The sequence below is a fragment of the Ascidiella aspersa genome, chromosome 7 (genome assembly GCF_963924565.1).
Source record: "Ascidiella aspersa chromosome 7, kaAscAspe10.2, whole genome shotgun sequence".
NCBI lineage: Eukaryota > Metazoa > Chordata > Ascidiacea > Phlebobranchia > Ascidiidae > Ascidiella > Ascidiella aspersa.
Window position 1 is genome coordinate 11,168,895 of NC_139453.1, and position 12,682 is coordinate 11,181,576.

Consider the following 12,682-nt stretch of genomic DNA (forward strand, 5'->3'; position numbering starts at 1 on the left):
TTCCTGTCTTCGGGGCAAATGTGACATTGCCCTATAGCAGTGTTTCTTAACCTTTTTTTACAAGGGCGCGAACCTATATAGACATTTGGATACATGGCGGCGCACTTTGCGAGCGAAGAGAGCGCGAAATTTTTGAGGTGTACCTGTATTTCTTTTTAAATTGTTTTTTACTATATAGGCTTCATAGTTGCATATCTTTAAAGAGAGAACTTGAGACCAAAATAAGAACAACATCTTCGAAATAAAAGACAGTTAGGAATAAGTCGTGAATAGGACTAATACCAAATAGTCATAATTACAACGAAATCGGAATCAGACCTAAATGGCCAAAATAAGGCCCATACAACCTTTTATCTAACCCCAAACATCATCCTTAACTATTACTAACTCCCCGAATATTTTCAACCTTAACCCGGTTGCTAACAGCACCAACTACCCGCCCATAAGCCCAAACAGGGGCAAAAAATCCGGGGCAAAACAGCGGCGCCAAATGTCGGCAGCAAACAGATAATGTCAAACAGGTGTCCCCCAATCATCCCATACCCTTTCTCTACAGTCTTGGGCGTAATTTTGTTATTATTCCAATGAATTTTGGACTTAATTCGACTGTCTAGGTCTAGGTCTTATCTAGACTATTTAAGATCTTATTCTGTCGTGTTCATTACTGCGAATTTAGCGTTATTATGTCGGCGGTCTTAGTGCATATTAAGGAGTATCTGATTTAGATAATGTTGTTTTAGATGGAGATATTTTTTGATTTAGATATTTGTTGTGTAGCGAATCGGGGTGTTTAGTTAGGCGTTAGGCTGCTGGCTCTGAAGACGAGAGCCGACGGCTGCCTAGTCTCTTACAAGTTCTTAATCCGACTCCAAAGGAGCAGGCCGCTAGAATACCTGTCCTTAACTTCTTGAACTCTCCAGGCGAAGACACTTTACTCAGTAGATGTTGCCCGTCGAGTATATTCACAAATTGAGAAACACACGATCAGTAAGACGCATAGAATAGAATGAATGCGAAACGTTGAAAACGCACAATTCGGTGGTAGGTCACGCGTCAGTGAACAACGGTCACGTGTATAGCGTAAAATTAGACAATATCGAGTTATATTGCAGTTAAATTCTACAGTTGTACCGTGGAATCAATGAGCTAAGCTTAATAGGGAAAAACATACATGTTTTATATATTAAATTATTTTTTTCATTTTGCTCGCGACGCTCCTGGCAGCCTTCCATGGCGCCCCAGTGCTCCACGGCGCACCGGTTGAGAAGCGCTGCCCTATACAATTGTTTAACCTTATTAAAATGCACGAATTATGATGATTTGTCAGGGTTCGGAAATATCAAACAAATTCACAAAACATTTAAAAAATAGATATAAATTTCTTGATAAAAGATTTCTGTTAGCTTTTGAGAAAATAATCGTTGCACTTAATAACGAAAGACTTTCTTCGTCTTGTAATTTTTACATCCTATTATTCTCGTCATCCTTACTTGTTACGTGACGCCAAACATCATGACGCAACACTCGTTAAGCGTCATTTTCAAGGTGACAGCATTCCCACGTCAAAGTTCAGCGAGGCGAGCTATTTTACCCGAGTCGGAACGTGACTAACGAATCAAGTCTACCAAAAATGCATATAAGTCGTCGCCAGGTCGTTCTCTGTCATTCGCAGACTTCCACAAGTTTCGACGAATGTGAAAGTATTATATATAAACTGTTGCAACCAGGCATGGTAATATTAATAAAAAACAGCTCCTCTGGTAATTGTGATTGTTACCAACGTTTCGGCAACCCATACAAGCCTCCTTCATAAGGTGTTTGCTTTCCATTTTTTGTACGAGCGTTCAGTGTCATTCACCCTGATGAAGGTATTATTTGTGCTGTTTGCCCTTGTGGCAGCGACCTACTCGAAACGACTTTTCCACAAGTAAGTTACCTGCACAGCAATTTTATTAAGTGTTACGTAAGGGAATCATATTGTATATCTCGTAATTGATAATGACTATACTAATTGATTGGGAAACATGAAGTATATACTAATGTATTGAGAAACCTTTTTCATAATATTGTACAACATGCTTGCCTAGATTTGCATGAAATTATTTTTAAGACATTCTTTTAATGTCTTCGACGATTGCTATGATACGACAACAATAAAATAACACCGATTATTCGAGACAGTTTAAAATTTATATTTACACATTATTTTACGCAGTGATCAAGTTCTTAGGCTTCACCCGACCGAGGAACAGAAAACAGTTGTAGAACAACTATCGGAGAGATATCCCGTAAGTGATGTGTAAAATGGGGATGGCAACTTTCATCATTCCGTCGCGACATTACCTAACTAAACCAACATTTAATCTACAGGTTGTTTTCTGAGCTCAGAGGCATTCGACCAGTGGACGTCCATGTTCCAAAATCTTACGTCGCCGTGGTAAAGGTGTTTCTCACATGCCAAAGATAAGCCTTTCTTTTGTTACCGCAACGACGGGTGAGCGAAAGTCCTCAAATTTTTACCGGGAATTGCCGAATATGCCAAGTCAGTTTTACTTGTGAGTCCAGTGATTTTTCAAAAGGTGCGTTTATTGCGGAATGTACGTCATAGCGTACATTTGACTTCCACACGTTTATATTAGCACATCACAGGAACTGCGATGGTAGACACAACCGGCCAGAAGCGAGTTAATGTACCAATAACTGGCTAAAAATTCCGATCCTTGGACGCCATTTGTATGAGTCGTATTCACAAATGTTAGTGGAAGTTGTAGGCCGTAGAGAATTAGCATTCTTTATTTGGCCAAGATCAACCATGAGGTTTTCATCGAGGATGTACAAGCGACCATCGACGCATCTACAATAAGCTCATCTGACGCTCAACCAAAGAATGGCTTTGATTACTTCAAAAAGTTTAATACCTTCGAACGTTTAACATAATTTCGGTGAAGGGCGTGCACGTTTGCGGTAAATGGAAACAAAAAACGATTTACACAGTAGTTGGTGTGGGCTGTGGGGTCTCTTACTTTCTGAAAAAAACTTGTTTTTTTACCATGTTTGAAATAAATAAATAGTTTTGCGGAAGGCTTGTCGCTTCTGTTTGGGCTATGGTATTGTCGTACGTCTAATTATAACTTCCAGCCAATATGCTCTAAAATTTTATAAGAGTCAAAATAAAAACACAGAAAGAGAAAGGGGAATTGAAGCTTTGAAAAATACCTAATTGTTAGATTTTTTTGGCCTCAATTGTTTTTGTTGCTAAGCAAGCCTCGGCTTCGCATACCGCGATTACGCTTCTACTTTTTTGTCATTTTAATACACCATTAAAACTGCAGGATCGCATGTGGCGAAAAACAAGATCGCCAAAAGCGGGAAGTCGATGTGTCGGTACCGACCCAAACAGGAACCGGGCCGCTGACTGGGGTGGTGAGTAAAACGTTTGTCGCTAGATGTTGCCTTTTGTAAATATCCCTGGCCTAGTGGGTCTAATAGCTCTTCAACGAGTATTTTTGGCCGCGACACAAAACAATTTCCAACTAGTGTTAAAAAAAATATCAGCAAACTATGGCCGCCTGCGAAAAACATACTGTCCGCCTGGTCAAATAATCCGGCCCACGGTTTATTTCTCTAATGGAGATGAAGTACTGTAGAGTTGGAAAGTTGACTAATGCAATTTAAATGTTAAGAGCATACAGTTGTCCGGCCAAAGTTGCGTTTTCGCAGTATAGATTGCCCATGATAAGGCGGAAACGTTTTCAGTCCTATCATTAGATTGTATTCGCGGTTTAGAGGAACTGATGATGCCACTTGGCGAAATATATTTTCCTTTAAACAAAACGTCTGATCCTGTTTTTACTCATGTTTTTAACTATGAGTTTTACTTGTTAATATACGCGTCAGCGGAGCAGTGATCGACTGGCTATAACCTGCCGCCGATGGTTTTGGATTCTATAAAGATACACCCTATTATATAAATAGACGGTTTCGTTGTTCAATGTTAGGTATCGCTGTTTTTCGTTTTCGCTATTCACCGAACATTTCGCCAATTCATGACAATTACAGTTTCCAGATGAAGGGTTCACACGGTGCCTGTCCTTGTTTGCAGACAAGTTATTTTTAGCCGTCGGTTTTTAATATGCTGTGTCAGATGGCTCGCTTATACCTGCTCTACATTATTGCTGGTTACTTCATAGTGCACTCAAGGTTTTCTAGCTATGAAGGTTTTATTTCTACTGTTTGCCTTCGTCGCAGTGATCTACTCGAAGCGACTTTTTCACAAGTAAGTGCAAAATATAATCATGGTGATTTAGGGCATATGGTTCCCAATGTTGTAAACAAGTCATTTGGAAATGAAGTAAGTCCCAGTCAAGTGTTATTGAATGAATAACACGTCAAGTTGAAGTTTGGTAATAATTCGAGTCAATATCAAGACAAGCCCCCGTAATAAAATAAAAATGCAAAAAATGCTATTAAAATTGTAAACCCGTACGATTATGAACAATAGCTCATCTAAAAGTGTTTTATGTAAAAAAGTAGGATAAATATCCAAATTTTACCAAGAAAAGCTTATGAAAACATTTTTTTTCACCTGAGTCATTTGTCGAAAAGACTCAAGTCAAGTCAAGTCAATTTGCCCAAAAGACTTACGTCAAGTAATTGACTTAAGTATAATTACACAACTGATGGCTCCTTCGCCATCATGGGAACAGAAAATAATATTGAAATAAAGTAAATTACTCATTTTACAACTGGTGTAGGGAGCAGAAAACATTATAAATTCTGGTATTGAAATGGACATTCTAAGTATGGATAAATGAATTCGCCCTATACAAAATTTGTCCGGGAGCTCACTTTTCAGTTTTCTGCGAAATAATTATCCTGTTAAACTGTTTTGGCCCAACTAGCTGTTAAACATTTGATATAATATAATTGGAAAACTTATACAACCAAAAAAATATGCATATAAAGAATTTGAAATGCTAGCCCATTGAAATTTGGAACTCTCTTAATACGGTATCTTTTAACATTTTACAAGACCTTTTAATAAATTTAAAATTATTTTTTTGGTGTAGGCTACCATATTTTAAAATATTTGCAATTAGCTGGAATTTCATAACACTTCTTTCATAAATTTAAAACATTTTAGGAGCACGGAATTCCATAGAAATATATTGTCTCATTTTAAGCACAACAGTAAAGGCAATTGCTTGCTAACCTTTTTTTCTAGTGATCAAGTTTTGAGGCTTTACCCAACTGAGGCGCAAAAAGAGATTGTCGAGCAACTGTCTGAGAGATACCCGGTAAGCGTTCAGAAAAATTGGTTAAGTGAACTACTTTTGAACATTAAAAAAGCAAAGTTAATCTCTGTAGGTCGATTTCTGGACTGAGCTTAGAGGCATTCGCCCAGTTGACGTCCATGTTCCTAAAACTTACGTCGCCGTTATCAAAGTGTTCCTCACACGCCAAAGGTAGCATCATTGAGAGCATTATACTATAGAAACACATACGTCATACGTAGGTCTAGTACTCTATAACTGCTTTGCAAAACCAGCCATCTTCCGCCGCAACGGCTAATTGAGGTGATTTGCTGCTAGTTGGTTTAAATTAAATGAAGAAAGAGACTGTTGGGTGGTATGATTACCAATACTTATATATAAAAATACCATTATTTTCGGCTGGTCATTAATTCGCCATTTTATAGGAGTATTGTGAATTGCTTAACTGCAATAAAATAGTCTGCCAAAGAAGCACAATCCTTTTTTGTAACATGCGCAATACACTTTTGTATCTATGCAATACATTATATGTAGTTTCAGCACATCGGTTTGTTTTTAATAGCAGTTTAACTGCATTTGAACGAGTTTTTTTGTGAGCAGAATCAACCACGAGGTTCTCATCGATGATGTGCAGGCGTCCATAGACGCATCTACAAAAAGCTCATCTGACGCCCAACCAAAGGATGTCTTTAATTATGACATCTACCATACCTTCGAAGAGGTATAGCCTAATATTTCAGAAAACGAGTTGGTGCGCTTATTGTATCTGGGGTTGTGGGCAAGTATGTTTTTAACACTATGCGAATCTAACTGTCTATTGCAAAAAGTAATATCTAGCTTTTTAGCCATATAAATTAGGCCTTCTAAATTGCACTGTATCTGTGTGTACATAGCAGCGCGGATGCTGATCTACTTTACAATCTAAATTATCACCGTGTGTTGCAAAGAATTCTTCCTAACCAACTAACACATATATATATTTGGGAGATATTTTTGGAGATCTTGATTAGGTGTTAGTGAACTATTAACGCAGCGATTCCTACAGCAAAACATGATTTGGGACATAATGTCCAACGGTGATTTAACGTCTTAATGGGGCGTTAAAACATGCGAGGAACTTTAGTAACCATAATCCAGTAATTGTTCTAAAATAGGGGTAGACCCTTCTTTTAAGGTCATGTATTTACTTTTTATTATTTTGTAGATAACTTTACGATTTCTCCGCGATAGCTGTATATTTTTTAACCAGTTTTCTTTCTACTGTTAAAAGGTAAACAGTGTTTTCCTGTAAAAGTAAACCGTGACATTTTAATTTTGTTAATAATGTTGAAGCACCTGACCTAAATAACAAGGGCATTTTTAGCTTACAGAATTGGTGGGGAAAAGCATTTAAACACGCGATGAAAAACTCTTTAAACACAATTACAGTTTTGGGACACACCTTATTGCAAAGGAACAACCCAAAGATTTGGCAAAACAGAAAAGTTTTATAATGCAGAGATAAATTTGTTTCCATTACCTATATCATTTTGACTCTCAGAAGGTCTATGGGGGGGGGGGGGGTCTATACATATTGAATGCTAAACGAGTTGTTTTCCTGATACGTTTTGAGGTAAATATCCTTGCACACCTAAATGACAAGTTACAAAAAATACCATGTTTACCACGTCAGATTGTCGTTTGTTCAAATGGTTTAAGTTAACTGTTTCGAAAGTCTGAAATCAAACTAGTAACAATTCGTCACCCTTGGGCATAGTTTGAATTTCAATTTTTTCAAAAATACTGTTGGTCTGCCCTAAACCGCTCGAATCTTTTCTATTGTATCTTAAAAATAAATCAAACTTGTTAAAATTAATTTTCCAGTCTAATAAACGCGATTGAAAGATTTTTCACAGCGCGTGCGTTTACCTGGCATACATATTTGAAATACACAGGCTATACGTTTTCACGTGCGTTTTTTGGGGCATACATTCGTTTATCCAGCTACTTATTTCAGATTAAAACTTGGATTGAAGATATGTCTGAAAACCCCTTGGTAACTCTGTGGGAATATGGAAGGTCTTTCGAGAATCGACCGTTGCTTGCTTTGCAGGTAAATGAGAACAGAGTCTTATTGAAAATTTTGTGTTGGTTAGTAATTCTCATATAGCTCCTGTATCCGGGTCAGCAAATTGGACGACAATTATTCGTAGCGTATATGTGAGACTTGTTTTAAAACCGTTGTTGTTCTGACTATAGTCTGTGTCGTTCAGCACGTGTAAAATAAATTAGACATTGGCAACGAAAGCTTGGAAACAAGGTAAAGCGTCCCTGGGGTGGACTGACATAAAAAAGCCTGTCTTAACAAAACCATGTATTGTTCAGTTAAGCTCAGGAGGTTTTTCCAGACGTGCTTTTGTCATCAACTGCGGACTACACGCAAGAGAATGGATTTCGCCTGCCAGTTGTATGTATGCGGTCAAATGGGTAGGTATCCCCCTTCTACTAGAGTTGTGAAGCAATTTAAAACACTTTACGACTAGAGAGATACCGCGATTCCCTTTCTAAACGCTGTTACATTAAATATTCCGAGAAATATTTGGCTCTAAAAAATTTTCATTAATATTTATTCTGTTAACGTTTGGGAAATTCAATACAGTATCTCGAGACGATAAATAAACACAGCATATTAAACTTGTATTGATGCATTCGAATGGTGAGCTTAACCAACTATTTGCCAAGTAAAAAAATGTTTTAGCAAATTTGTTTTGTAATTTGAAACAAGTGGATCATTTTGTAGAGCTAAACAGTCGTTTGAAAAGATTAAACCTTCACTATAGACAAAACGCATGAATTATTTTTATTTATACTTATTGCAGTTGCACAATTTTAAAGTTGGCCATGTATCTTATTTCAGATACTTGAAGATCCGCAGATTCTCCAAAATATCGACATCTATGTTATTCCTGTTTCCAATCCGGACGGCTACGTTTTTTCTCACGAGTCGGTAAGTATATTTGCAGACATTGTTTGCCTGGTAAGCGCAGTTACATCGACGTTTAAGTCAGTGCAAACGAATAAAAAGTAAAACGAAATAAGATTTATGTAATTGTTGATGAACTCGCGGCACCAATTTTAGACCACTAGGGGCCCAATCCTACTATAGGTATATATCTGGTAACAAACAAATTTGTCATCTCTAACACTAATTTGGAGTCTACGTTATGTTGCAATTACGCTCTAAGAGTTAGTTTCAGCAGAGCAAACCTTATGCGATGTTACGCATAACAACATGATACTACATAATATACAACCTTACACGCACACGCGTACACACAAACACGCACACATACACACACGTACAAGCACACGAACACACACACACACATGCGTACACACGCACACGCATGCACAGACATTACACATGACCACACATGCGCGCGCACACACCTACATACACACGCACACGCATGCACAGACATTACACATAAGCACACATGCGCGCGCACACACCTGCATACACACGGACACGCATGCACAGACATTGCACATGAACACACATGCGCGTGCACACACAACCCACGGCCTCTTCTTGGGTTGGAATATTTTCTATACATTTTTATCACGCAGGATCGTCTCTGGCGAAAGACACGCAAACCTAATAACGACGGCAATTGTATCGGAGTCGACCCAAACCGAAACTGGGACATCGCATGGAGTCGTAAGACACAAAACTTCTTCACTTCTTTACTTTTCTTTAAGACTTTTGTGGGGTTGAAAGCATTAAAAGAGTGATTGAAAGTTAACCGGTACACCCACTGGCCACAGTTTAAATTTTAATTGGTGTTAATCGCTTTGGACCTTTTATTAATACAGAGAAGTTATAATTGACTCTATAAATACATTTGAAGTTATAACACATGTGTACATGAAGGTTAAACTGGCGAGACCGTTTTATGCATATGTTGGGCAGTAAAGTTTGAGGAGCCTTGAACAGCGGTGAATGTCATATTCTCGCATGCGATGCCTATTGAGGAATTTCAGAGGGCGTGAGCTTTATTCCCACTGCTGGCTTGTCTATAGTTTATCTTTATAATTTAATACTTCACTCTCATCAAATCCTTGTCGGACGACTAATTACTATTTATCATTAAGAGTTGTTTAAATATAAGAATGTACTTTTACCAGAAAAGGGATCCAGCTCGAATCCGTGTGACGAAGTGTACCACGGACCTGCGGCATTCTCCGAGGTGAGATTGTTAAATGCCAAACGAGAATAAATAGATATAGGTTTTTCACAGTGCTATACCATCGTTGTGAAATGGTTGCGGCAATGTTCGGCATGACCTGTTTTACAGCTTTACGTTGTTAGAACTTTTTTTATATCAATTGGTTTGGGTAAAAATATTCAACATCGTGTCTTGGATGAAATAGGCCATCTATAAAAAACCTCACGATAGTACTGCAGTATACTTGTTCCTTTCTTTGCTTAAGGCACTGTTTAAACGCTTGGAAACTTCGGGGGTTGAACGGTTACCTAAGACAGGTCTTGCTATAAGTCAAGTTAGATTGCATTTACGGCACCATGCCTTTTTAATACGGAATTATGTGATTTGAACCTCTTCTATGTGGTTGCGGCAAATAGCAACAATATTTTCCTATTTAGGTTGAGGTAGCCTATCAGGCCGAGTTCGTTATGAGTATTTCCAACGTTCGTGCCTACATTGACGTCCACGCCTACGGTCAGTACTGGATGTACCCGTACGGTTATATAAACGGACCACCTGTTTCTGACATGATAACACTGGTAAGTAAACACCAATACATTAGGTGACCTATTAGATTTGAAAATCATTGGTAAAAATATAATCCTCGGAGATTTATTCATTCGCCACCAGTTATATCGTATATAAGAAAGCTATGTTGGGTTAAACACTGCGCCGAATTATATAAGGAATCACTTAAGAAATGGCCAGGTAGTTACTTTCATTGAATAAAATCTTGTTCGACACACTTGTAAACACTTTACTTGCTTATTTTGTTATAAAAATGATTCTTGTTAATCCTTACAATGTTGATCAGGTGTATTTTATACTGCACTCTGACGTTGTTACCCATTTTCTGCTAAAAGGTATAATCCAGTCAAATAAACACTTTTGTTTTTGTATGAACTAATTACGCAATTTTACAGGATGAGATCGGGCAAGACAGCGTTAGAGCCATTTGGGCGGTGGACGGCGCAGTGTTTCAGCAAGGATCAATCTCTCAAATGTTTTGTGAGTGCAAGTTGTAGCATATTCTCATAAAAGAGATCGCATTTAACAAGCAGCAATGTGTTACGAAAACTTTCAGCTATAGCCTGCGGGTCCAACGTGGTTAAAATGTATTATAAGTAGGGCGGTCATTTTTGACCAAAAATTTGAGAAAATGTGACATGAAAACTTGGAAAGTTTTTTGGAAAATTTTGACCTGAAAATATTATTTTTCTTTTTTACTTTTACTTATTAAAAAATATTAATTTAAACAGCAGACTATTTGTAGTTCTGCGTTACTGTTTTGGCGTCGTCGATCACACCTTTTTGATACAGAATTAAAGTCAGTTATTTTTTCGGGTTTATGCAAAACTCTGAAAAATGCTTAAAAGACAAACAACTTAAAAAATGCCAAACAAAAACAAGATGATGGTTATTAAAAAAAAACAGTTGAAAAACAAGGTAAAATAATTGCAGATAATTAACAAAGCGTAGCCTATATCTTATATTGCTGTAATGAAGATAATACATTAAAATATTTCTTTTGATAAATTTTAGCTAAATGACAATTTCAAAAAGCTGAATATAGTTTTTTTAATTTTTGTAAACCATTTATGTGCATTTTTAATCGATTTTAACTTGAAATCATTTTAAAAAAATTCTACCGAGCATGTAACTTTTGACAATTTTGTCTTGTTGTGACAAGTCAAAAACTATCGCCCTCTTTATAAGTTACACTATACTAACCTGCACTATACTCAACGGTGTTCTCTTGGTGTTTACAGACGTGGCGTCGGGAAGCAGTGCCGATTACTTCTACGAAAACGGGGTCAGGTGCTCCTTTGCAGCAGAGTTACGTGACAAAGGCCAAAATGGTTTCATTTTGCCAGAAAGGTGGGCATCGACCGTATGTCCATATTCGCGGGCTCTAGTAACCAATGGCGTGAAATAACGTAAAATATCTGGCTTAATCCACTCACAGTGGACGAAGTAATGTATTTTTAGTAAGAAAAGGCTGTAGAAAATATTTGTGGTCCAGAGTCCCATTGCTCCCAGTGTTATCAGCTGAAATCATAACAGGGAGTATTTCTGGGAATGCTGACAGCATGCAGACAGCCCTAAATGCAAATATCGTGAATACCCAATGGTATTAACCAGTGTTGTAAACAATTCATTTTAAAATGACTTAGGTCCAAGTCAAGTCTTTTCGAATAAATAACAAGTCAAGTCCAAGTCATCAGTTGCGCAAGTCAAATCCCAGTAAAGTCATAATTAGAGCAAGTCAACTTCAAGTCATGTCCCTGTAACAAAAATAAAACGCTAAACTAATATAACTGATAAACTCAAAGACTTAAGTCAAGTCTAGTCATTTGAAAACAGTGATTTAAGTGCTTTTGAGTCAAGTCATTGACTTGAGTCATTACAACACTGCCCTAATATAAAACTTGGTGGTCGGGTATGCAAATATTATTCACTGCTCAAAAGACAAATGCAAGCATGATTAAACAAAAAGTACTAAGTTTATAAAAAGTACTTATACTAAAACGTCCATGGTAAACAGAACAATCAACATAATATTTAAAAGTTTAAAAGTTTTCATCTGCAGAAATATAACAGAATAATCAATTTTATTCGAGTAAATAACCAAAATTGCTCACCGGCGTAACTACATGCCAATGTAAACCCCTTCAGAATGCTCCGTATAAAGTAAAGCTGTTTCGAAAAGGTTTGCTCGGAAACGACTTGTTCGAACTTGATCTAATAAAACTGTTTTTCGACGCAGTGAAATCTTCGTCGGGTCGCAAGAGAGCTTCGCTGGAATAAAGGTGATCGCCAAAGCTGTTGTGGATGGCAAGTGTTAGTCCATAAAAAATACAAAAACAAACCGAACAAAACGTGTGCGAGTTGTTTGTTTATGTAGATTTATTGCCTTCGGCTTCAGAGTGATTCAGGTTCCCCATCCCAGCAGGAAATGTGACCCACTGAATTTGGCACTGATTTTATCGTTCAACAGCATATATAGTGCATTTTAGTGTTCTACACACGTTACATATACAACAAGTGTTGTTACAGAAGTGGATTGAAGCTTTGTAAGGTCAAGGTCATGACTTTACTCCCGATGTACATTTTTAGGGGCTGATTTGCAAGGCTAGTTTGCTTTGCATTTACGTATAGCTA

At 37.5% G+C, this 12,682-nt stretch overlaps 1 protein-coding gene across 1 annotated transcript; it reads left to right on the forward strand.

The window, feature by feature from the left end:
* Window positions 1-1,862: 1,862 nt before the first annotated feature.
* On the forward strand, window positions 1,863-12,366 carry LOC146137772 (carboxypeptidase A1-like). Its single transcript, XM_083394435.1, has 17 exons — window positions 1,863-1,927; window positions 2,216-2,288; window positions 2,806-2,909; window positions 3,333-3,423; window positions 4,191-4,276; window positions 5,225-5,297; window positions 5,368-5,465; window positions 5,874-5,994; window positions 7,270-7,365; window positions 7,638-7,739; window positions 8,170-8,259; window positions 8,883-8,973; window positions 9,441-9,502; window positions 9,919-10,059; window positions 10,444-10,528; window positions 11,290-11,398; window positions 12,288-12,366. Exons 1-17 carry the CDS (start codon window positions 1,863-1,865, stop codon window positions 12,364-12,366), a joined length of 1,566 nt encoding a protein of 521 aa, XP_083250561.1.
* Window positions 12,367-12,682: the final 316 nt, after the last annotated feature.

Excerpts from the sequence above, each read along its gene's own strand:
- LOC146137772 (XM_083394435.1), top strand. The coding sequence starts at position 1,863 with ATGAAGGTATTATTTGTGCTGTTTGCCCTTGTGGCAGCGACCTACTCG. Across the intron at positions 7,740-8,169 it reads GTATGTATGCGGTCAAATGG|ATACTTGAAGATCCGCAGAT; the intron begins GTAGGTATCCCC and ends ATCTTATTTCAG. Across the intron at positions 10,060-10,443 it reads TTTCTGACATGATAACACTG|GATGAGATCGGGCAAGACAG; the intron begins GTAAGTAAACAC and ends GCAATTTTACAG.